Raw genomic sequence first — 25,389 nt, 5'->3', positions numbered from 1 at the left:
CCATGAATAATTTAAAATACTCAACAAAGATGATGACTAAATTCATCACACAATATGATGATTACCTGCTTTAAAGAGGGCCGAGGAAGACAAGGCATTTTAAATTGTTTATTTGCTCTCTGTTTGAAATTCACATTTTTACAATAACACACAGAATAAAATATTTTCTTAGTTAAATAATTAAAAGATCACAAAAGTAGATTACACAGTTAACACATTGGCTAACAAGCTACCAGGAATAACTCTTCATCAAAGCCCTACTAGTGCAACAGAAGCCACGAGCTCTTCAACACCTTCAACACAAGTTATACGCAGTAAACCTGCACACACACACACACACACACACACACACACACACACACACACACACACACACACACACACACACACACACACACTGCACGCACACACACACACACACACACACACACACACACACACACACACACTGCACGCACACACACACACACACACACACACACACACACTGCACACACACAGTCATTATGTAATTCCATTATGCATCCAGTGGCACCGGACACATGGACAGACATACCAAATTTAATGCATAAAAGCATATCTGTGACAGAACAACACAGTCTCCTCTATTGGAGTAGAAGGACGTGGGCTTGATGTAGGCCCAATCAAAGTTCAGCAGGTTCAGTGACGTCTGACAGTGCTGGTCGCACACGGCAACCAGGGCACGCACAAAAGAGTATTTGGCCGAGCAGCTGACGGCCCTCACTGTACGCACCTTGTCAAAGTGCAGCAGGAAACAGGGGTCATCCTGGAGGACAGACAGCAATATTTATAAAAAAATTCAAATTTCATTTGTTTGGCACTTCAAATCAGAGCTTAGTACTTTCACGGTGACGTGCACTGACCGTCCAATGAATCCAATGAATTAAAATCTGTTAATAAAAGTCAGTTTAAATAAGAGATGACAAGACTACAGTAAAATGATTTCATCTATTTTTACTATAAAAACTACAGCATTAAAAAAAAGAGTCAGAGATATGAAGAAGAGAACATTAACAACTTTCTTTATTTCTATGAAATTATTAATTAATTAATTTCTCCAGCACTGTAGATGTTACAAGTACGAACATTTTCACATCTCATTGTTGAGGTGACTCATTTAGAGCTGAAACGATTAGCTGATTAATTGATAAATCGATTAAATGAAGATGAAACTGTTTTCTTCGTCTTCTTTGATAGTAAACTGAATATTTTGGGGGTTTTGAACTGTGACATTTGGAATTGTGATGGATATTTTTCATCATTTGTTGACATTTTATGAATAAAGCTGATTAATGGTTAATGATTGATTCCCAGATCTCAGTCTTATTAGATTCATCTAAGATAGAGAACAGAAACCAGATGATCCCTCTTTAGGTTCACATGATACATCAAAAACATAACATGTAGTACAAAAATATATAAATGAATGAATTAAATGAGTTACAATGTGAAATTATAATTTGGGATAAATTACAGTGTTTCAAAGCTTTCATCATTTTAAAGAGTAAAAGTAGTTTGGAGCAATTTTTAGTAATATTTACATTCACAGACACCATACTTCTCTATAGGAATCTAAGGACATACTAAGCAAGGACATCGCAATTAAATTTGGTTAATTACCACATCAGGGTCCCGTCCGTCAACAAGAGTCAGGTCGTACAGGGACCAGGTCTCCCTCCTCCTGTAGCAGTCCTGGATGCTGGAGCGCTTGGTGTGGGACCTCTTGGATCCAGACTTTCTGGGTTTCTGACATATCTGACATTGTACTATAGATAACTGCACCACTTTGTTTTTTGCAACTGCAGAAAAATGGGTAAAAACAACAAACACAGTTTTCCAAGTAAACAGGTGCAGCACAGCAGCGGACACATCCTCTGCAGTGAAAGTAGAGTCTTTACACTTCACACAGAACGTGTTAAATGCTGGCACAAGACCTCCCTGTAAGTAAAGTCATATGTTGTGCTATCTGCTAAAGAATAAAGACATTTAAAAAAAAAAAAAAGTGGCATTATGTTGAATATTTAACCCCTAAAACTGCTTTTAAATTGATCAGATAAACAAAACAAACACATGAAAAAGAAAGTGGTTTACCTGAGACACAGAGGAAATGTCGTCCCTGCTGCGGCTCTTCAATCTCAATAAATTCCACCAGTCTCTGTTTCGCAGGTCGGAATAAAACTCTCTGCATCTCCTCCCTCAGAAGAGACGACATCACCGGGGAGAGGAAGAGGAGAGTCAAGCCTGAACTGAGGTGAGCAAAAGCTTTACAAAAACAGAAACCGTAAGGGAGGAGAGAGAGAGACAAGAGATGAAAAATATATATATAACCAGGATTGTGACACTGGATGACACTGAAACCTGACAGCGGTTGAGAAGGAGGTGGTGATGTTTCCTCTGGTTGGTCAGACCACATGAAAGTATGTGGTTGTGTGTGAAATGAGCTCTCCCTCTACAACACACACCCACACCCACACACACACACCCACACACACACACACACACACACACACTCCACTCTGCAGCAGTCAGGTTTGATGACCCATGTTAATTTTTCATTAATGTCTTTGTACCAACCTGCCCGGGAAGGACTCAGTAGAAAGAGCGCGATTAAAGGCCGATGTCTTCATGGTTTTACCCTTTTTATTGTTTCAGTTAAGATCCATTACGATGAGTTTCCTGAAAATATTTCACTCCTGGATTTGTATTAACTTGAGTCTGACACAAAGCACACACACGTACAGTACTTCATTATAGTTGTATGTGATTATATGTATCAGTCAACACACACACACACACACACACACACACACACACACACACAGTTTCTCTCTTTCCTTAGTCTCTCTGTCTCCCCTCCACTCACTCCAATATAGATATTGCTATATAATATGGCACTGTGCCCAATGTTTGTCTGTGATTAAACGGTTGTTGTGTGGGAAAAGGATGTCCCACAGCACTCTGCATGGTTTCCATTACTGTGTTGTAATTCAATCTCTGAGAACAGTTACAAGTGGGGTGAAGCACTTAAATGGAGGAGTTTTACAAGCACATAAAGGATGCTGCACTTCTTTAGTGATCATGGCTCCACTAGACAGTTTTGCTGGATGTACAGATAAGCACAGATAATATGATATTACACTTTTTAAGTTGCAGTTTGTGAGACGCAGGTCAAAGCAGCATGGGAGGACTTTTTTTCCATACAAGCAAACCACGTCAGAGTAAACCAGACCGAAGGAGCTGATTTGATTTGTTAGCAGGAAAAACTGTGGCTTCATTGGATTTGTCACATTCGTTCCACAGCTAAGTGCTTTATTATTGTTGTCGATGGTTTTTGTGGGTGTTCACTTGAAAGGCTTTTTGCCTCTGAGATGGAAAGATGAGCGGATGGGCAGGAAGTAGGAAAGGAAGCAAATAATAGAAGTGTTGAATCACATGAATAATGCATGAAGTTTATTGTACTTACTTATCATAAACTTTAACCCCAGTATGTCTTGGAAGGATTTTAGTTTTGTGCTGTAATTGGAGAGAATCCAGGAATTGCAGAGAGTAGCTTTTATTATGTATAGTGGAATAAACGAGAATAAAGGCTGCATTGACTTCCCATTTGTATTAAATGGAAACGCTACATCAGTGTGTCTATATATAAACATAATGATGATTTATGTGAGCATGTCTATTATTCCTGATACTGCAGTTTGTGCAAACATGCAGGTGAGTACGTGAACATCGATAGGAAATTAAGTTATAGCCATTATCAGACAAGATGGGAGGGGTTTGGAAAGAGAGGGGTGCATGATTAAAGAGCATGAGGAGAAGGTGTACAGTATGTAGTTTAGGGAGCAAGGATGGAGACACTAAATGAAGGAAGCTGAGAAGAAGAGGAGGGAAGATGGAGCTGCTGAAGAGGAGAGTAATCATCAAAAGAAGAAGAGTTGCATATGGAGAAATATGTCTGAAAATTATAATCAAGAAACAGAAGAAAAAAGAAGGAAGACATGAAGGATGCAGAGGGATGAGAGGAGCTGAGGAAGCAAAGAGAGAGGAGGTTTAAGACCCGAGGAGAAGAGATCCTAGAAGGTGAATGTGAGGTTGTGGAGAGGAGTTAAGGAGTGAATAATACAGATTATGCAGGAGGAGGTACTGGAGTTCATAAAAGATGACAAAAGAGAGAAAATAATAGACAGGAAAAGGGGAAGAATCCTTAAGAAGCAGATAACGCCTAATCCAAACAAACCAGGAGAGAACTGAAAATGATGACAGAGAGGCGAGAAAAAGCAAGCGAGGGAGGCAGATGGAGTTCACGGAGAGGAAGGAGGTTTAAGGAAGAGAAACTGTGAGACGCTGCAGAGGTATAATGAGTCCAAACAGAGTGACAGAACTAATGAGGTTGGCCCTGTTATACGTTAAGGAAAACACACACAAGTTTAATGCACAAGCCTACGAGTGGATTCACATGTGAAAGCAGGAGCATTTTTGTTTTCATTAAAAATAGCAGATTATGGATTTTACAAAGGTAAAGTCTGTCTTAAAACAACAGACAGGAGCCCAAATGGACATTAAAATAGGTTTTTCTTGCCATAATCATCCCTCCTGTTCATACTGACCATTCAAAGATCCCTTTATAATCCACTTACAATGTAAGTGATGGGGCCAAAATCCACAGACCTCCTTCTGTGCTAATATGAAGCTTCAGTTGTCCAAATTGGTCAAATCAAGTCAATATCTTTCAAAGTTACAGTCTTTTTAGTGCCAAAGTCCCTCTTTTTGTTACTATACTTCCACCGCAGCTCAACAGGGAAACACAAAGAGGGAATTTGATGCTAAAAAGACTGTAAATGTGTCAGATATCCACTGATATGACTAAACCTCATATAAGCTTCTAATAAACTTCTAAATACATTTTTGCACAAAATGAAGACTGTGGATTTTGTTCCCCGTCACTTTTAATAGCCAGTATGAACAGGAGGATTTATTAAAGTGAATAAAACCTGTTTCAGTGCTCATTGGGTGCATGACTGTTGTTTTAAGACAGACTTGAAAAATAGTGAACCTGTCCTTTAACTTATGTTGTTCCTATGAGACATAGATGGTTTGTATTTGAGACATTGTGCCTTTTTGACATATATAAGTGTATCAAATTGCTTGCATCATTACACCATTGTCATCATCAGAAAATGATTTTGATGGTATGGGGTATGGGACTGTATATCATGACTTACTGTACGTTGTGATCCCCCCCCCCCCCCCCCCCCCCCCAGGCTTTGGTCTGGTGTAGCTGACAATGATGACAGAGGACAGAGGTGAAGACAGAGTCATGTCAGCTCGGAGAGATCAAGAGCTTAACAGAGAGGTGACCTGTGCCCCAGAATCACAGTCAGAACAGGGCAGGTCGTTCACCGGTGACTTGTGGTTAATACAAGCAAACACCACCATTGAATTCTGGTGGCTGGTTTTTCAGGAAAGCCCAGAATAACATACTGTATTACTTCACATTAAATATGAGGTAAGTTGCTTCAGTACAATGCCTCATCGTTTCTATGTAACGTATGAGATCACCTTTCCTGTTACTTTCTCAATCTCCTGAAATGAAGAAGTGTGTTACTCACTAACACACTCGAGCTCACAATACTGGAAAGAATAAACTGCTTCTACAACTAAGAGTTGTCTTTCTTTGTCAGAGTTGATGTTGGTCTTATAGCATTTCAACTGTTAAACATTAAAAGGAGGATGACACAGCCAAAACTCCTTTGATAATGTAGCAGGACCACTACAGTGACAACACTACACACCTACAACTTGTTTTCCTCTGCATCACTTTACCTGTTATTTTCTTTTTAATTCTTAAATTAGGATTGAAGAATGCATGGTAACAACCTATAGATGCCACGTTTTCCATCTTGCATGATTTGAATGTAGGTATGAACTGTGTCAAGTCAGGTCAAGTCAATTTTATTTGTATAGCCTGATATTACGTATCACAGATGTGCCTCAAGGGGCTTTACAATCTGAGGAGCAATACAACACTTTCTATTCTTAGACCCTCGATTCGGAAGTGATTCAAAGTGACGTCATTCCTGTTGGTGAGATTTAGTTTCCACGGCTAGCAAAGTGAGAAAGTAGCTTGTTCATGTCCTGTATTGTAATGTAATATTTTAGAGTGTGGAGTTAATTTAGTGGTCATTGTAACCATGATACATGTTTACTGGTGGGCTTGTCTCACCTCCACCTCACTGTCATTTCATTTCTTTCATGTATCTTTGTTTATGAATGTTGTATTTACCTGGTAAAGGGTGAAAACTTTGCTTTGATCAATAATAAACTCACCTTTATATATATCATTATCACTGATTTGTCATTAAGAATGACAGGCTCGTTTGGAGATGAGGTAAAATGAATGATTTCATACAAGAGGTTTCTGGTGTCAAAACAACAACAACAAAAAACAAAAAACAATGTGAAGTTAGGGGATCCTCGACACAGTACAGGTATAACGTCACGGCCTGTGGAGCTTGTGATTGGATGTCGATAAAAAGGGGAAACCCCCTTGCCATCAAGCAGGGCCATCCCTACCCTGCTCTGCACCCTTCTGGCTACCGTCCAATGTCACATTCACACAGCCCATTCACTGCCACCTAAACTGAATATGACAATTATTGTGGTGTTATTAATGCGTATTAATATCACGGTAACATTTGTAATGAGACACTTTGACAGTTTTAAGTCTAGTTTTTGTCCCAAGAATTTAATAAAACACGACATAAGTGGATATCTACGGTTATAATCCTGCATAGTATCCATCATTCCCGCTTTAAATGCATCAATTTACAGACGTCAAACCTACTGGAAACTAGGTGGCACTCAAATCGGTGGACTAGTCTGTGTCTGGGAAAGCCACAAAACCCGCGGAGTCATTTCCCTCTCTGAAAGATCACTCAGCAGCGATCTCCTCCTCCGATCTGCTGCTACTGTACTTGCAAAATAGTGCGCCCTACTGTCTCTATTGCGCATGACTGTACGTCGTAATATGAAGTAGGCCTCCTGTTTTTCTCCCCAACCCGGAGTCCTCCTGGCCCCCACCGCCTCGACTGCAACGTTCAAGCGAGCAAAACACGGAGGCTGCTGTCGATCATTCGGGAAGGTAAAGGGCTCTGTTTTTTTTAAAATGCACGTCCGGTGGTCGCCGATTGTGAAGTAGCACGGCCGTTGAGATCGGTAAACGGTGTTCTTTTTTTTTTTTGTAGCGTGCGGAAGCGGTGGGACTGCAGAGGAGGCTTCGGGACTGTTTCCGCACGCTTGAGGGAGAGCAAGGCCCAGTGACCCACATTCAGAGCAGCCAGTGTGTGTGTGTGTGTAAGTGTGTAAGTGTGTGTGTGTGTGTGTGTGTGTGTGTGTGTGTGTGTGTGTGTGTGTGAGTGGGCGAGCGTGTGCGTGTACGCCTCTGAACGTGTGTGTGTACACATACATCTGCCGCGAAAATGTTTCCACCGTCGCCGCTTTTAGACATTTCTGCGCTAACGTTACCGACTCTGGTGTTTTGGTCGGCTTTTGCGAGGATCTCGCCCCTCGCGGATGTTTAGGCTCCAGTTTCGTCGCGGCGTTTGGAGACCAACGGTAATATTTTTCACAGATTATTTTGTCTTCAATGTCAGTTGTTGCGTGACAGCTTGAGGCTCGGCGCCAGCTCGCCATGGTGGAGGCTGATATTCCTCCTGTATGTTTGTTTTGTTTCCTAACAAAAAAACCCTGCCATAACCGTGTCAGTCGAGTATTAGCGAGTGTAAGTTAGCGGGAGTAAACGGGGACAGAAAGAGCGTTAAATCTCCCGAGTTAGCTAAACGGCCAGTTTTCGGTAGCAAGCTTAGTTAGCATGCTAAGCTAGCTATATGGGTTGCTCTCTTTCGGTTGTATAACGAACACCTGTGGCACAAAAAAACGTATATTAAGACATTTATTGTGTTTATCTGATAGCTGGTGGCTGTTTTGGTCGGACTGGATTACTCGTCTCCACTGGGCCATGTTGCTAGTATCAGTGTTTATTCATTGGCAGTGGTGAACAGTGTACAGTGGGGCAGTGAAGAAGCCTGGCCATCAGGAATACATGACTGTAGGTCAGGCCAGTGCTTCCCAAAGTAGAGCCACTGTGGGGTCATCAAGATGGTTAGACATAATACTTACATCTCACTATTATTTCACGTTGTAAATATGACAACGAAACCAGACAGGGTGCTGTTATGTATAGGTTTCACTATAACGTTACCCAGCGTGACCTTCCTGCCTACAGTCATATCTTAAAACAAAATCCTCTTAGATGTGGTTCATTGGGACGCAGTGTGATCCAGGCGGTGATCTGTTGTCTTATTGGTGCTGGAGACTGCTGGACAAGTTTGAGAACTTGACTGTTAGATTGTTCACCTGGACACTAAACATATTCTTTATGCTGAAATGATACTTTTTTTTAGAGCTGAAAGGAGTAGTTGATAAATTGATTAGTTGATTGACAGAAAATTAATTGGCAGCTATTTTGATAGTCGATTAATTGGTTGTCGTTTTTTTTAAAAGGAAAAATGCCAAAATTCTCTGGTTCAAGCTTCTTAAATGTGAATATTAATATGTATTTAATATCTTTGGTTTGTGGACTGTTGGTGAAGACAGAACAAGAAATGAAAGGGTGCATCTTGGTCTTTGGGAAACAGTGATTGCCATTTTTCACCGTTTTCGGACAGTTTCTAGAACAAACAACTAATCGATTAAATGAGAAACAAATTGACAGATGAATCGATAATGAAAATAATCATTAGTTTGAGCCCTAACTGGTGTCATTTTGTGAGCAAATATGCCAACATTCTTGAGTGAAAGCTTCTAACTTGTGGGAATTTGCTGCTTTTCTTTATCTAACGTAGAGCTGAAACAATTGATTAATTGTTGAAGTAATTTTTTCTAGTAAAAATGGTTCCAGCCGCTCAGTTGTGATAATTTTCTGATATATTTATATTGTGTGTGTGTGTGTGTGTGTGTGTGTGTGTGTGTGTGTGTGTGTGTTTGTGTGTGTGCGTTTTATATTATTGTGCAATTTTAGAAACTGTAATGGCCTTTTTTTTTTTTTTTTACTGTTTTCAAAACATTTAATAGACCAAACCATTACTGGAGAAACTATCAGATTAATCAAAGATGAAAATAATTGTTGGTTGCAGCTCTAATCTGATGGTTCTGCTCCAGAGTTTTGAACTGTTGGAACAAATAAACAATTTAAAGACGTCGGTTTGTGTCTTTGAAAATCTGAAGAGCATTTTTCACCATTTTCTGATATTTTATAGATCAAACAATTGATTTGATTGAAAACATAGTTTGTTGCAGTCCTTATTTCCTGTTTTGAACTACAATATCTACTTTCATTGTTGGCCTCCACTATTTGCATGCAAAGTGAGCAGTGAACACAGGCTCAATGGTGTGTTTGTGAATGAGTCTGGTTTTTTTTTTGTGTTGCAGGCAAGGTGTGGCTCACACGTAAAGGTTTGTCAGTGCCTGGAAGGATAGGCTCTAAAACAGCAAGCTCTGCCCACAAACAGACATTCCAGAGAGTAAGTTCACTATATTGAATCACCACTTTTTCAAAACTGGGTCACTGCACTCCAAAAGAGTAGATAATATATGCATAATAATTGATTTATTTCAGGTTCTCCACACTGTACTGATGTATGTTATTAACTCTTTAAAGACTCATTAAGCTGGAATTTTAGGATCTTTCCTCAGTCATGATTCCTTCACTCAGTTTTTATTAAATATTTAATAGTTAGTTAAATAGAATTAACATAGTTGTACCATAGTTGTTATGTGCTAACTGACACACTGTAAAACAGAAAAGACAGAATAGTTAAATGAGTAGTGATAATCTGCTGTGCTGAGTGTTACAGGCTCCCAACCTGTAACACTCTGAGCTAAAACATGGATTCAAACAGACAAAGTTTTGTCTATATATGTATATATTATAATTATAATATTTGTTATACTCTGTCGCATCTCATGATAATAATAAATTGTGTAAGTGAGCTATCTTTGATTTACATGTGCACATGTAGAATCAGATGCCTGCAGCAGTAACATGTTTACGGTGACAGATTGCTCAGAAATGATCAAATATATGAATATTAGAGTTTTTCTTGTATTAATGTAGGTTACAACCAAGATGATTTTTTCTGTATAGACTCATAAAAATTGTAATTTGTTAGCTTCAATTGCAATCAGACTCTGCAAAAAGTGAATTTTCATGAATATCATAACTAATATAATAAAGATATAATGTAATAAACAATATAATAGAGATGGAAAATTGGCTAAAAGCTTATGACAGCGGATGACCCCGATGTTCTGCTCTGATTTCTCCTGCAGGTTTGATTGACCATCATGTCTTTCCTGTGGTTTGGTGACCTCTCGTGACCCCTAATGACCTCAACGTCAGCTTTGACCCCAAACCCTTCCTACGACCCCTGAGAAAAGACGTTGATTGACCACGTGCATAAGCTGCAGTGAGGTGAGGAGTGACTACACGCACGCACACACACACACACACACACACACACACACACACACACACACACACACACACACACACACACACACTGAGCTGTGTTGTGATTAACTTTAAAGTTACTAAAAGGAACTTTTGACTGGCTGTGAAACAGTCTCATGACGCCTCCTATATGATCTACATAAGTAAAGGAGACCATCAGCGAGTAGATTGTCTGTTTCTATATATTTATTCTAAATATCTGCCACCAGGTCTGATTCCCTGCAAAATCAGACGAAACGATTTCCGGCACGCAGAGCGGAAGAGCTGATGTTTACATTACGTTCAGCATCGTAGCACGAGGGAGTACAAAGACGTTTAAAAAAAGAAATAGTATTAAAAATGAGTTGTGTCTTTCTTTCACTTGCTTCCAAAACAAATGCACGCGCTAGCCAAGATCTTTACGACCAGAGGCAGCGGTGCTCCGGGGAAATTCATTCTGGGAAAATACTACCACTGTAGTCCACAGGGGCCGCTAAAGACAACACCAAATGAAAGTTCCTTGTAGAAACTTAAAATTAGCTGATGAAAGAGTTTGAAGTTTGGTCATGCAGGTCATTCACATGTGTTCCCTGACATGTTGTAATTGATTGATTAAGGATTCACCTAAGTTGACTCTATAAATATTAGTCAGCTGTGAACTCCCAGAGGAAGTCGCTCATCTGAACTCTTTGCTGATAATTGTGATTCATGTTGGAGGTTGAAACACTGGGAGATAAACTTACAGACATAATACTAGTTTTTTATTGCATGTATCAAAGAGGACTATGCATCAAGTTTACATAACTCTGTAATAAGTTGGCCTGTTTTCAGTTGAAGCCGATCCAGTTACCCTGCTTCTCAACATGACTGTGTTTATATATGCAGTTGCAAATGTGTTCAAATAAAAGCGACTAATTAAGGCCGAGAACTTTGGGGGAGTCTCAGTTTAATTGAGAATTAAATTCATAAAAATAACAAGGGACCTATTTTCAGGCTCTGAATGATGTACGCAGCATTCACTGGTGTTTTTAGTTCACTAAACTGCAACATAAAACATAACTGACACTTGACATGTTTGGTTTTCTCCAGGTGGTCTTCCAAATGCCTACCTCACGCCTAAAGAGCAAATCACTGCAGCCACAGCCCTGATCAGCAGCCACCATGACATCAAGCATAGGGTATGTACGCTATACATAGGTCTGCAAAACATGAAGCCATTGTTGTTGTTATTATTATGGCATACCAGTGACGTAAATGGTTAAACTGGTAGTCAACGGGCTCTCAGTTTTCTGTTTGAGACACTTTACCATCTTTTTGATAATAAAGAAAATAAATAAAGAAAACACTGTTTTTTTGCCTTTTTTGGCATAAAAATCAGCAAATGATAAAGATGCGGAGTGTCATCCATCAGCAGAAATGAAAGTATTAATATTGACCCATATTACATGAAATGTAGGCAGAAACCCCAAATACACTCATAACCTTGGCAAGCGCAACACATTCCTCCTCTCTCTGTTTGTCTCACTCTCCTTTTTTTTTTTTTTTTGTGACCCAAAAATAAACCTGCTGCTGGCATGTAGGAATCCTCTCATTAGCCAACATCCGTCATTAGCTATTATTAACAATGCATATCTGCTTTCAAGCTGCCAACAAACGTGCACTCGCAGGACAACACACACAGCGAGTCGGACAACAAGGAAGAGAAAGTGTGTAAATGTGTTTTTTCTGTCCTCACACAGGGATGATTGTAGCATCTTTGATGGGTTGATGGAAGAAGATGAAAAGGACAAAGCAAAACGGTAAGCTATGAATGAACTCGCTAAGAGTAGTATGAGCTAAATATTCATAAACATCACAAGGTATGTTGAGGATTGTCCTCAGTCTGCCTGCTCCTGTTTTAATGAACCAACACGAGTCATGATGTCAGACTAATCTAGATCAAATAAACAGAATGTGTTTTAACATTTAGCATCTAATCCTGTCTTTTCCAACTGTAGCGTGTCCCGTAACAAGTCTGAGAAGAAGAGGAGAGACCAGTTCAATGTCCTCATCAAGGAACTTGGCACAATGTTGCCAGGCAATACGAGGAAGATGGACAAATCCACCATCCTGCAGAAAAGCATCGACTTCCTGTGTAAACACAAAGGTCGGTTCTGTTTTCACATCCTCACCTCACTTCCTGTGTTTACGTGGAACACCTGGTGGACATTTTTGTTCTATATTTAGGTTTAAAGTGTTACTCTCGGTTACTCTGTTGTCTGTGCTTGTTTACTTTCAGCTTGCTGAAAGAAACATGTTTTTATAACACTTTTTATGAGACATGGGTGCAGTTAGTGACGGCTAAATTACCCTTGAATTAGTTTGAACCTTTCAACCGTGTGTTGTTTACTTAATTCACTATAACTGATTGTTGTGCAGTAGTTGAATTATGTGTTTGAGAATGAGTTACTATTCGTTTTAAGAGAGAAACACTTCTCCTTTCTAGCTGTTATCATGACCACGCAGAACAATTAACTATCAACTGTGCTTGCACTCTGTGCACTGTGTTATCAGTTCTGTTTAACTGCCTTGTTTTCACTCTGAGCCTTGCACTATCAATACATTTTTATAGCCTGTTGTCTTGTGTTATTGTAGGCTTTGTTTTTCTGCCGTCTTGTCACCTGTTCATGTTTTTCTTACTTGACTTTTCCCTAAAAGACTTCCTCATAAAAAAATCAAATTGCTTTTATTTCTCCACCTTCAGAAATCGCCGCCCAGTCGGAGTCCAGTGAGATCAGGCAGGACTGGAAGCCTCCGTTTCTTAGCAACGAGGAGTTCACCCAGCTCATGCTGGAGGTCAGAAAGACACAGAAGCTATGTTCACTGTTATTTTACTGCTGTGGTTCATTTCAAATTCACCTGAACAAATGGAAGACGTTTTGACACATCATGTGTGTAAATAATCAAACTAATGATGGGCATTAAGCTGCTTCAGTTTCAGGGTGCTGGTGTTGTGCATGCTGGCTTACTGAGATAATGTTATTAGTAATAACACCTGTGTTTCTCCTGCTGTGAAAATGACCTGTTGGATTAGAATTTAATTTGCATTATTTTAAGAAAGATCCTGAATCATTAGTTTTAAATTACCATTTTAAATATCTTCTGATTTAAAGAAAAGTCCATTTGAACTTCTACTGCTGAAGCACAACGTTAAAGAGTTTTCTCCTTGTCCTGTCTTGCATCATCAGGCTCTGGACGGGTTCTTTATAGCAATAATGACTGATGGGAACATCCTCTACGTCTCTGAGAGCATCACCTCACTACTAGAACACCTACCGGTGAGTAAAACTGGCCTGAATACTGTAGAACAAGCTGTAACAGGATTTTTTGTGTTGTTCAGATTAAACATGTCTGGATGACCAGGTCAGGTTCTCATGCATTTCTGTGTGTGTTTGTTCTCCAGGCGGACTTGGTGGACCAGAACCTGTTAAACTTTCTGCCAGTCGGGGAACACTCTGAGGTGTACAAGGCTCTGTCCACACACCCCACTGACCAAGAGGGCCTCAGCTCCGATTACTTAAAGAGTCAGTAACACTCAGTCATGTTACCTGCACCGTACTGTGTGTTTGTATGTGAGGTTGAAGGAGGTTATCATTATTAAAGTGTTTGATCAGTAGAGCATCATGCATCACTCTGAACACATGAACAAGGTTTTTACTGGATGTCACACTAATTAGTTTTTTGCTAAATTCTGTGTTTTTATCTCTTTTTCCAGCTAAGAACTGCATGGAGTTCTGCTGTCATATGCTGCGAGGGGCCATTGACCCCAAACAATCCCCCGTCTACGAATATGTCAAGTTCATCGGCAACTTCAAGTCACTTAACAACGGTACGACACAAATCTCAACATACTGAAGCAGATTAATGGCACTAAATGGAGCCGACAGTCAGAAGATTTTCTTGTTATTTCACATTACAAGCTTGTTCATGGCAACGTGCACCAGAACACAAACTCTGTGTGTCTGACCTATTTAAAGAAAAAATGATGAAACTATATTTTAATATAGTTTATTAATAGTTTGTTAATTATTACATAGTCCTCAGTCAGACACCTTGAAAGTGGTGTTGACTGGCAGAGTAACACTCTGTTTTCTGTTGCCTAGTTCCCAATGTGACGAGGAACGGTCTGGCGGGGGTGTTACAGCGGTCGCTACAGCCTGCGTTTGACGACCAGGTGTGCTTCGTGGCCACTGTCCGGCTGGCCAAACCTCAGTTTATCAAGGTATTCCCACACACACACAAATAATTCATCAGTTTATTCAGTATACCATTTGGTTATTGAATGAAGCTGCCACATTGATGCCACTAAGAAAGAAACAAACCAAATGTTTCTCCTGGTTATGTGAAACTTGTTGTTTTCCTGTTTCTAGGAGATGTGTACGGTGGAAGAGCCCAACGAAGAATTCACATCCAGACACAGTCTTGAATGGAAGTTCCTCTTCTTAGACCACAGGTAAACACAGACGCACACATTTATTGGTGTATAATCTCCACTAACATTTACGAGATGCTCATCTGATTGACATATTTTATATTTGAGCTGCTGAAACCCAACAGCATCTTCTGTGGTCTTGGTCACTCTAATGATGCCGTTTCTTCTTTTCAGAGCTCCACCAATCATAGGCTACCTGCCATTCGAGGTTCTGGGAACATCAGGGTACGACTATTACCACGTGGACGACCTGGAGACGCTAGCCAAGTGTCATGAACACTGTGAGGGCTCACACTTACACACTTTCACTTTCAGCTTAGTAAAAGCCTTTCTGTCGGTTGGTTCTCATGTCTCTGCTCGTCTGCTTCTCTGCCCTGTTCAGTGATGCAGTACGGTAAAGGGAAGTCTTGCTACTACCGTTTCCTGACTAAGGGTCAACAGTGGATATGGCTGCAGACACACTACTACATCACCTATCACCAGTGGAACTCACGGCCTGAATTTATTGTCTGCACACACACAGTAGTCAGGTACTGCCAGCTTTCTATACCTGTTAGTGATGGTCCACTTTGTTCTGATCATTAAACATATCATGAGATCATTAGACAAGGCTCCTCATATCCACTTCTATCATCTATTGACTGGTGACGCAGCATTTCTCCTTCATATAAACCACCCTGTTGCTCTTTCTCCTGTTGTGTCTGCAGCTATGCGGAGGTGAGAGCGGAGCAGCGCAGGGAGCTGGGCATCGAAGAGTCCAACCCAGAGGTCACTGTGGATAAGGTAAGAAATGACTAAATATATTAATACCAATCAAGAGTAATTATTATTTTATTTTTTTAAAAACTATAGATTTGAGTTTGTGAATTAATCACTAAATGATTACTAGTTAAACGTTGATGGATTGATTCTTTACTAACAATATACAACACATACAAAATAATAATATATTCAGCCTTATTAAGAGACATCATATTCTTAGATATGTTATGAAAATTTTCACATAAATAAGAAGTTAAAAGCCCCCCCCCCATCTGTTATCCATCCACTTCTTTTTAAAGGGATAATTCAGATTCTGTGTAGTGGGTGTATGAGGTAGTTTTCCATAGTCAGTCAGTGTACCTGCAGTAATCAGTGATGTACTGCTGTGGACCAGCAGCCAGATGTATTTCACACACCTAAAAAAAAAAATCAATATCAGTAAGTGTATGCTATAATTAGAAAAGTCTCACTGCTTTACTCTCCATCTGACAGCTCTTTCCTTTGGCACTACATTTTCTCAACCGTAGAACTTCCATATCCCTCCACATGCTGCGCTCTGTATTATGCCGCCGCAGCACTTTCTGACCCAAACAGCTGATATGTGGTGTAATACAATCAGCTGTCCTGGGATGCTTTCTAAATGAATGGGGCTGTGATTACATCAAGAGGAGAACAACACATACTTGTGTATCATAAATCAACCTTTGCATGTTGGTAATTAGGATAGTGGCTGTTAATCTTACGTTAATCCAATTTTCCTGTCGTGAAACACTTGCACTTGTTAATAAATGGCCTATTTGGGTTATTAATCTTGTTCTATGAATTGGTAGAGTAGCTGGCTGTAGTATATGGAGTGTATTCACTGTGCAGTATGTTTTTATGGGTTCAAATTTCATGGATTTTATCCCGAATGACCCTTTGCTCACTTGTCCATTAGGCCTGTTATTTTTACCAGCGTACAGTGTGAAATGATTGTTGAATGATCAGGTATCAAGTGTATTTTTGTGTCTGCTTGGTTATTTCCAGAGTCAGGACTCTGGCTCAGAGTCACAGCTGAATACATCCAGTCTCAAGGAGGCGTTGGAGCGATTTGACCGCAGTCGGACACCCTCGACCTCCTCACGTAGTTCCCGCAAGTCCTCATCGCATGTCTCTGACAACACTTGCACTTGTAAGGACACGTGTACACATACATGCATATACACACAAACACACTCACTATTAATAGACATACATGTAATACTAATCAGATATAGTGTACATATGCTCTAAAGATGCATGATAAAGCCCTGCAGGAAGATCAGACACCATCGTCAGTGTCTGAGTAGGACTCTTACTCATCAATGCTTTCTCCTCTGCAGCAACAGCCTCCAAGCTACATATGGACACGGCAACGCCTCCTCGGCAGTCTCTGGCCTCCACCATGGAGATGACATCACAGCGGCGCTCATCCATTAGCAGCCAGGTGGGACTTCATTGATCATAACTTCCTGTTTTGACAGATAATCTTTTGTGACCATGAGTCACACATGGAGATTTAATTTTTAGCACTCAATGCTGTTTTATAACAGTGAAGTCAATGAAATGTAACAGTTGTTTTCCTCCATGTTTGCAGTCAATGAGCTCACAAACCACTGGTCAGAGTGTAACTCCAGGCATGATCACTCAACAACAACAACAACAACAACAACAACAACAACAGCAACAGCAACAGCAGCAGCAGCAACAACAACAACCACAGCAGCTGCAGACAAATGTCCAGGTAAGAATGAAGACGACGTTCTGTGGAGTTTAACTGCGTCTACATGTAGTTAATACTGCTGAAGTCAGTGACCTGTTTCTTTTCTCTCCACCTGCAGCCGGTGATGGAGTTCACAGCGCAGGTGAATGCCATGCAGCACCTAAAGGAGCAGCTGGAGCAAAGGACCAGAATGATTCAGGCCAATATTCAGCGACAGCAGGAGGAGCTGAGACACATCCAAGAGCAGCTGCAGAGAGTCCAAGGACAGGGCATACAGGTGAGTCTGCTTGTTGTATATGAATTACATTTAGTCCACAGTGCGTTGACTGAAATGAAACAGTTCTAATGTTTGGTGTCATCATCTAAAATGTTCTCTTCCCTCATTTTATTTCTCTCCTCTCTCATCTGTCTTTGTCTCTGTCCTCAGTCTTATTCAGTTAGAGTTGGGCAGAAGAAAGACACAGACCACAGACTACATATGATAAAATAGTATGACCTTTTACTGGAAAAAATATGTTTTTCAACAATAAATCAGAGAGATAATGAAATGGAAAGGTTGCAGCCTCCTTAGTTTCTTTCTCACAGCATTGATGCTGGAAAGATGAAGAACTAAGTTGTAGCTCTTCGGTTTCGCTCCGACTCACTGGGACAAAGCTAGCATGAAAGCTTTCTTTAAAAGATCACTAGGTGTATTGTTTGTCTTTTTCTCTTGTTGTACCTGGCTTCGACCTACATCTACAATCATGCATTATGTATTATTTTAGTTCTATTCAGAGGGAACAGCACTAATAGACTAGAATAGAATTTACCACGTGAGTTTGCACGCTGTTAAGTTTTTTTTTTTCCCCAGTAAATTATTCTGTTATTATAATAATCACATTTTTAGACCGGGCAAATAAATGCATAAAAATAACTGCATACAGTGTGAACCTGGACAGACAGATGACTTTGACCTGACTGTGGATATTTCCATCCTTACAGATGTTGTTGCAGCAGCAGGGGGGGGCGATGAACGTGCAGCTCCCTCAGGTGGGGGCGGTCCAGCAGACGACTACTTTGACCAATCAAGTGCAGCAAACGGCAGTTAACCCTGTCCATTCAGGAACTCAGCAGCTCACCATCCAGCAGCAGGCTCCTCCTCCTCCTCAGCAGAGCCTGCAGCAACAGACCAACGCCCTCGCACAGGTGAGACACACACACACACACACACACACACACGCACACACACACACACACACACACACACGCACACACGCACACTCACACACACTCACACACACACTCACACGCACACACACACACACACACACACACACACACACACACACAGAAGACATGCTCAGTGAAAATCATTTGTCATTTTATTTTTCTCTTCATTTCATTTAAATTAGCTCAGACAGTATTCAGTGTCCTCTCAGTTCACTAATCTGATGTGAACTTTGACACTTTTGGTCACATTTTTTTGGACAATTTCACAAACTACACAAAACACAGTTGTAATGTTTGCAGCCACAGGGCGGGCTGATAGAGAGTGATCATGTGAGAGACTGAAAAACACAAACTGTCATATTTACCGTAGCCTGGAGACCCCCCCCCCCCCCGTCACCCCGTCCCCCCCCCCCTCACCCACCCCCCCGTACTCTATTGAGAAATAATGATCTGCTTGTCATTTCACAATAATGTTAATTCAAAACAGAGTCAGGACAAAGGCAGCACCTAAACATTCATACTACATATAAAAATCAAAGTGTTCACACTAAAAAAAGACAAAACTAAGTTTATTCAAAGTGTCTCGTTGATGGACAGAAATAGAGGAAGAAGTTTTTATTGTCAGTTATTCTACAGTTTCAGTTTGGTTGAGATTTGATGGGCCGAGCATTGTATCATTTCCTGTTGGAGTAAAACTGTTTATTATGTTGATTTACTACTAAAACTATTATAATATTACAGTATTACAGTTTATACTCTGTCCTACACAGCACATGAACATATTTCCATGTATTGAAATCAGTCCCATTTCATAAAGAAATGACCTGCACTGACTCCCAGCGTTAAAAAGAATCCATTTATTTGATGGATAAAAAATAACAATGAAAAACTGATAAAAAGTGAATATTTTCATTCAAAGAACCATCGTCACATGATTCCAATGTCCAGTCAGGAGGAGAGAAGTAAAAAGCAAAATGTCTTTCATATGAGCTGCATGGAAACCAGAGTCTCCACACACACACACACACACACACACACACACACACACACACACAGTGTAACTGAGTCTACTCACAGAAAGCATTAAACATTGTTACTTGTTGAAGACACTCTACAATACAGTAACAATCAGTAACAATTATGCAAATGTCCAAATACACAAAACACAAAACAAAAATACAATCTTATCTTATCTTGTATTTGTGGAGAGAAAGCATTCTGTTCAGCCGGCCCTCTCTCTCTCTCTCTCTAAAGATTGAGCACAAACCAAAGCACTTTATACCTTTCCAGAAGCAAAGTTCAAGACTCAGGTCCTTCAATGGACAAATATGGTCATATGATGATGGCACAGAGACCTAATGGTCCATGACTTGAAACAAGGACATCCATCAAATGAGCTGGTCTGGGTACCTCATGATCCCCACAATGTCTAAAACAGCTGGCTGGAGGCAAAGACATCTGCAGCTAACCCCAGAGGTCAGAGGTCAACTAGTCATCAACCACAGTGTGACTGGGATCATCACATTGAGAACAAACATAGTTTGAAAACATTTGTAACATATATAATATAAACAAGAAAATGCATCAAATGATATTTAACTATTTAAATCTCTCTCACAACAGACACATACGAGTGTGAACCTTCTGTGTGTTTGTGTAAACACAAAACAAAGAAAACAGCAGGAAGCCTTTACAGACTGGTCCTCGGTAGCTGCAGTTACACTTTTCTTTACATGAGATGTGATCTAACACGTTCAGGGGTGCTGAGTGATTGAACATCCATGTATATTAAATTCATAAAAATATATCCTTTGCTTTTTTGAAGAAACTCTTCTTTCCCTCCCCACATGTTGTCTCTCTCTAGCCCCAACGCCAGCCTCAGCAGCCTCCGCAGGCCCAGCCCCAGGGCTCTGTTTCTGCCCCACTCTACAACACCATGATGATTTCCCAGCCGGGGCAGCCCAACGTGCTGCAGATCAGCACCAGCCTGCCGCAGAACAACACTCAGCAAGGCACAGCCGTGGCCACCTTCACACAGGACCGACAGATCCGGTAAGAGGACGAGAAGCAGCTCTCCTTAGTAAGCAGAAAACCCATCTGAAACCCAGCTGGTGCAGTAACCTCCTTTTTCTCCATTTCACTCTCTCCAGGTTTCCAGCAGGGCAGCAGCTGGTGACCAAACTCGTAACAGCTCCAATGGCTTGTGGCGCAGTCATGGTACCCACCTCCATGTTCATGGGACAGGTGGTCACCGCATACAACCCCTTCGGTGGGCAACAGGTAAGGACAAAGCTGTGTGAGACATAGAAGAAACTAAAGAAAGTGTATCTGCCTACGTTGAGGAATGAGCTCTAGTCTCATTAGAGCTCATCCATCATGTGTGAGGCTGCTCAGCGCCAACAGACTGTGGTTATAGTTGGAGGCCGTGAGAGTGTTGAAGAGACATTTTAGAGCCTGTTGAATTTGTGGGGAAAATCTGCTTGTTTGCTCAGATAATCTCCTCTGAATATTTTAAGTCTTGAAAGGTTGAAAAGAAAATATAGTGAGTTGATGGTAAATCAAGAAAATAGAGCAGTGTGGTCTGAAAAACGTCTTTTTGTTTAAAGTTGCTTTAGTCTTGTCAACTCCTTGAAACTTCAATGACTCAAATGAAAAGGACAAGAGACTAGAAGTTTACAAAGTTTATATGATATATGATCCATCACCTTCAGTCTGTCTGTACAGAAATATTATTAAGAACAGATAATTAAAAGATGTGAAGAGGATGCTGGTTTATCTCCCACTGCCTAAAATATCACAAAAGAAACATTGCTGAGAAGATCTTCCTTGTTTTTTTTTCTCCATTATTAACTGGTGTGTCCCTTCAGCAGGGAGGACAAACCCAGACTCTGACTCTTCAGCCAGCCCAACCTCCACAAGGTCAGCCCGACGGCCAAAACCAGACGGCTGTAGTGGCTCAGAGCGGCCAGCAGGGGCAGCAGCAACAACAGCAGTTTCTACAGGTATCAGCAGAGGGCAGCAGATAGTGTTGATTTAAAGAGGTGTCTGTAAGGACAGATATGATGTTATTTATGTTTTATTAGGGTTATATTTATTCTACAGTTAGTAATTATGAACTATAACTACAGAATCTGAATGTGTTCATGGCTTATTTTTCTAATACATTTGCTCTCTTGTTCTGTCAGGGCACTCGTCTTCTCCATAGCAACCAGTCTACCCAGCTGATTCTGCAGGCAGCTTTCCCACTCCAACAACAGGGCACCTTCACCCAGGCGACACACCAACAGCAACCACAACCACAACAACAACAACAACAACAACAACAACAACAACAACAACAACAACAACAGCAGCAGCGGCAACAGCAGCAGCAACAACAACAACAGCAGCAGCAACAACAATCTCACCACCAGAGGCACCAGCAGCAGCTCAAACCACAACCCCAGAAACAGCAGAAAGCCTCATCATCACACAGGACTGACAGCGTCAGCAGCCAACCGCAGTAAAGTCCCGGGAATAGAAACTCTGAAGGGATTACTGCTGCCTACGTTTGTTTTGTTTGTCTGGCTGTCACAAACTTCCTCCCCCCCCCCCTCTTCAGATCCTCCCTTCCTCCATCTGAAAGAAACCAATCATAGGAAAGAGGAGAAACCAAGTGAGTCCACAAGGAACTCACCAAAGATTGTCACCATGGCAACAGGATGGATTCAAATCCCCCTTTCCCTCATCTGAGGTGGGGTTGTGAGGGAGCTCCAGTCTCCGTGGAAACTTAACAAAAATCCAGAGAACACCTTATCGCCATGGTAACGACAGACTCTTTTTTTTTTTTTTTTGGAAGGTGTGTCAAAGGTGGACTGACCTTGTACAGATTTACTGTATGATAAAAGAAAAACTTGTAAATATCCAATATAGCCTAACAGGAAACAGAAATGTAGTATTTTATATGATTGCATGGAAAGAATAACTGTGTAAGCTTTTATTAGTCGCTTTTGAAAAATGACTTTTTACTTTGTTCAAGTGTTTTCTGGTCAAAGATGGAGCAACAACGTGCTCTCTCAGACCCCATTCTCCCCTCCTCCCCCCTTCTCTAAAAAAAAAAAAGAAGTCCAGGATAAGGCTTTAAAGTTCTGTCGGTTTGTTTAAAAAAAAAAAAAAAAAAAAGGTTGGGCTTGGGTTTTTTTTTTTGTGGAAATTGTGTTTTTAAACACTTTGTCTCTGAGACAAAAACGGCTCTTTTTAACTTTGCAAGTACAAATTATGTTAAGCAAGCAACTAGATGACAGTTCAACTGATGATCACTGTACGTATAACGGGTTTAGTGATTCCAAGTGCCAATAACATAGTCCATTATGTTTTCTTTGTTTTTTTTTTTGAGCAGACTACTCAAAGGCGTATATATTTTCCAAAAAGATATTACCCCTAATAAAGTTGATGCGTGTGTATATAGAAGGGATTATTTTTGAACAGTCAGAGAGCCCTATACGTAACAAACAGTATATCCTCGACCTCCTGAAACTTTAGCACTTGATGTGGTTGTGTACAGTAAATCACTGTCAAGACCTAGTTGTTTGTAAACTGTGGTGTGATTCTGTGAGCTAGTGTGTGTTTTTGAGAATACAATCTTTGTGTGCATGAGTGTCTGGTCGGTGTGTGTGTGTGTGTGTGTGTGTGTGTGTGTGTTTGATGCCCCTTGTGTCTTACAATAATTGACTTAGTAAGGGTTTTGAAGTTGCTGGATGGTACTTGTATTCTCAGGAATGTGGAAAGTTTTGCGTCTGCCTCAGTCTGGATCCAGACCGGGAAGGATTAGACAGTGATGCTGCAAAGACCAGAGGAAGAAGTGTCACAAAGGGTGTGGTGACTGAAGAAAAATTTGACCTAGATTTCTTAGAGCCTTCCTTGTTGTTTACTTATCAAAACAGAAATGGAAAGGGAAGCGTCTGAAGAGGAGAGTTTTAAAAAAAAAGTGCTATTTTTCTTCATTATTTTATGATTATTGATGGGGGGGGGGGGGTTATAGAGGAACTCTTGTCAGACCACATTGAACCAGCGATCCTGCATTTCTAAGAACCGTCTCATGGTCTTCTGTATCATCAGTGTTTCATCCTTCTTTCTCTTCTTAGGCCTCAGAAACCTTCATGCAGTTTAGTTCTCTTGTCTTTCAGTTCTCAAACAGCAGTTCAAAGCAGGGCTGGCCTCACGTCCATGTTTAATTCACAGTTGGATCGGAGCTCAGCCTCTGTGTCGCAGTTGTAAGCCATATCAAACAGAAAAGCCTCAGATTGGAGGAAGCGTAACGGTTGGCAAAGGAGCATTCAGAATGTGTTTCGTCTCAGAGTGTAGAGGAGTGTGTGTGTGCGTGCGTGTGCATGTGCGTGTGTGTATGTTTGCACTACGTGCGAATATAGCGTCTCCTCGTCTTGATCCTACTTCTTGTATCACTCGGGGGTCAGTATTGGTTTCCCCTGGCGATAGCCAATCAGTTCTTGCGTTGCAGTATAAAGAAATAATTGTAATATTCAAGAAACTTCCTCTCCGGTTGGGCTCAGACGTCTGCAAGCCCGTGTGTGGGACGGCTCAACTTGAATACATGTTTGTGTGTGAGAGAGAGCATTTGTATGCATGTTAACTGTCACTGTAACCCCATTCTATTTTCATATGGAAACTGATGTGTGACTGGATGTCAGGCAATGCAGAGCATTGGTCACCAGTCAGGCTATGAAGAAAGATGGCTGCTGTTATTGTTTTACAATGACAGACTGCTCAACAAGCACTTATCACAGTAACGACACGCCGGACCGGTCTCAAATAGTAACCGTGGAGATGAGAGGAAGGTCTTCCACCCATCACCCATCTATAGACTAGTGTGTGTTTACAGCATCACTCTATTGGGTTTGTTGAAATGTTTATAGTTTGAGTATGTGTCACTGATACCCAGCCCAAAGAATGTAAAGGTGTTTTTAAAGAGACTAATGGATGTTGTAACTATTGATTATGGAAAAACCTTTGACAGGCTTTGTGATGAAGGAAAACGAGGGGAGTAAAAGAAAGGCATGTTTGTCACTGCAAGCATCCACATACAGAACCTTAGAATCTTATTTACAGGTTTTAAAAGAACCGCTGAATGTTTCACCAATACAAACTTTATTTTTGTTTGTCTGTTTGTTTGTTTTTTTTATTTTGCAATAACTTTCTGACATCATCTGGTCGGGAAAAGAGTTTAAAAGTTGTCGAACGTCGAGGTGTAGGATATTTGAAAAAGACAGCGAGGCCCCCCCTCCCCTCCACAGAGACACACAGATCACCTGTCCACGACACAATTTGGTTCTGAAGAGTCCTAGTTCTAGTATAATACTGTACACATACACAAAGCTAAGAACACCAGTATTCAGTGTAAAACGGTGCTATGCTTACCTGTACTGTATGTATGTATATCCCTTCTTCTGCTCTTGAACTGTGCTCCTTTATCTACCCCAAAGTCAAATGTAATAATCAATATTTTGAAGCAAAATGTTTGCTATTATTATAACCCTCTCTCCCCTCTTGGTCAATTTGAAAATAAAAACAGTTGCAAATATTATACGTGACTCGTCTTCAGCGGTTCTGTTGTGTTTTGGTTTGTTTCCCAGTTGATGGACC

The 25,389-nt window shown here is 40.7% G+C and overlaps 2 protein-coding genes across 7 annotated transcripts; one reads left to right on the top strand and one right to left on the bottom strand.

Moving 5' to 3' along the window:
- Positions 1-517: 517 nt before the first annotated feature.
- exoc1l (exocyst complex component 1 like) lies at positions 518-2,268 on the bottom strand. Its single transcript, XM_042423467.1, has 3 exons — positions 2,113-2,268; positions 1,642-1,820; positions 518-787 (listed from the first exon to the last, which is right to left on the bottom strand). The coding sequence occupies exons 1-3, from the start codon at positions 2,231-2,233 to the stop codon at positions 518-520; spliced, it is 570 nt and encodes a 189-aa protein (XP_042279401.1). The 5' UTR covers positions 2,234-2,268.
- Positions 2,269-6,950: 4,682 nt separating this feature from the next.
- LOC121912066 (circadian locomoter output cycles protein kaput-like) lies at positions 6,951-25,330 on the top strand. Of its 6 annotated transcripts, none has more exons than XM_042434138.1 (25): positions 6,951-7,159; positions 7,263-7,357; positions 9,508-9,599; positions 10,408-10,549; positions 11,657-11,745; positions 12,307-12,366; positions 12,565-12,713; positions 13,311-13,402; positions 13,795-13,884; positions 14,010-14,130; positions 14,322-14,435; positions 14,710-14,828; positions 14,977-15,059; positions 15,213-15,319; positions 15,421-15,568; positions 15,746-15,821; positions 16,827-16,971; positions 17,162-17,265; positions 17,416-17,562; positions 17,660-17,818; positions 18,523-18,726; positions 20,615-20,802; positions 20,901-21,030; positions 21,618-21,752; positions 21,936-25,330. In XM_042434138.1, the coding sequence occupies exons 5-25, from the start codon at positions 11,729-11,731 to the stop codon at positions 22,254-22,256; spliced, it is 2,709 nt and encodes a 902-aa protein (XP_042290072.1). In that variant the 5' UTR covers positions 6,951-7,159; positions 7,263-7,357; positions 9,508-9,599; positions 10,408-10,549; positions 11,657-11,728; the 3' UTR covers positions 22,257-25,330. The 6 variants fall into 6 exon arrangements, with proteins under 6 accessions (XP_042290072.1, XP_042290104.1, XP_042290065.1 ...); XM_042434170.1 differs by having other exon boundaries at positions 7,263-7,371; positions 21,621-21,752; XM_042434131.1 differs by having other exon boundaries at positions 7,263-7,371.
- Positions 25,331-25,389: the final 59 nt, after the last annotated feature.

This window comes from Thunnus maccoyii, chromosome 2 (assembly GCF_910596095.1).
Source record: "Thunnus maccoyii chromosome 2, fThuMac1.1, whole genome shotgun sequence".
Lineage (NCBI taxonomy): Eukaryota > Metazoa > Chordata > Actinopteri > Scombriformes > Scombridae > Thunnus > Thunnus maccoyii.
This window is presented reverse-complemented; position numbering and strand designations above follow the sequence as displayed.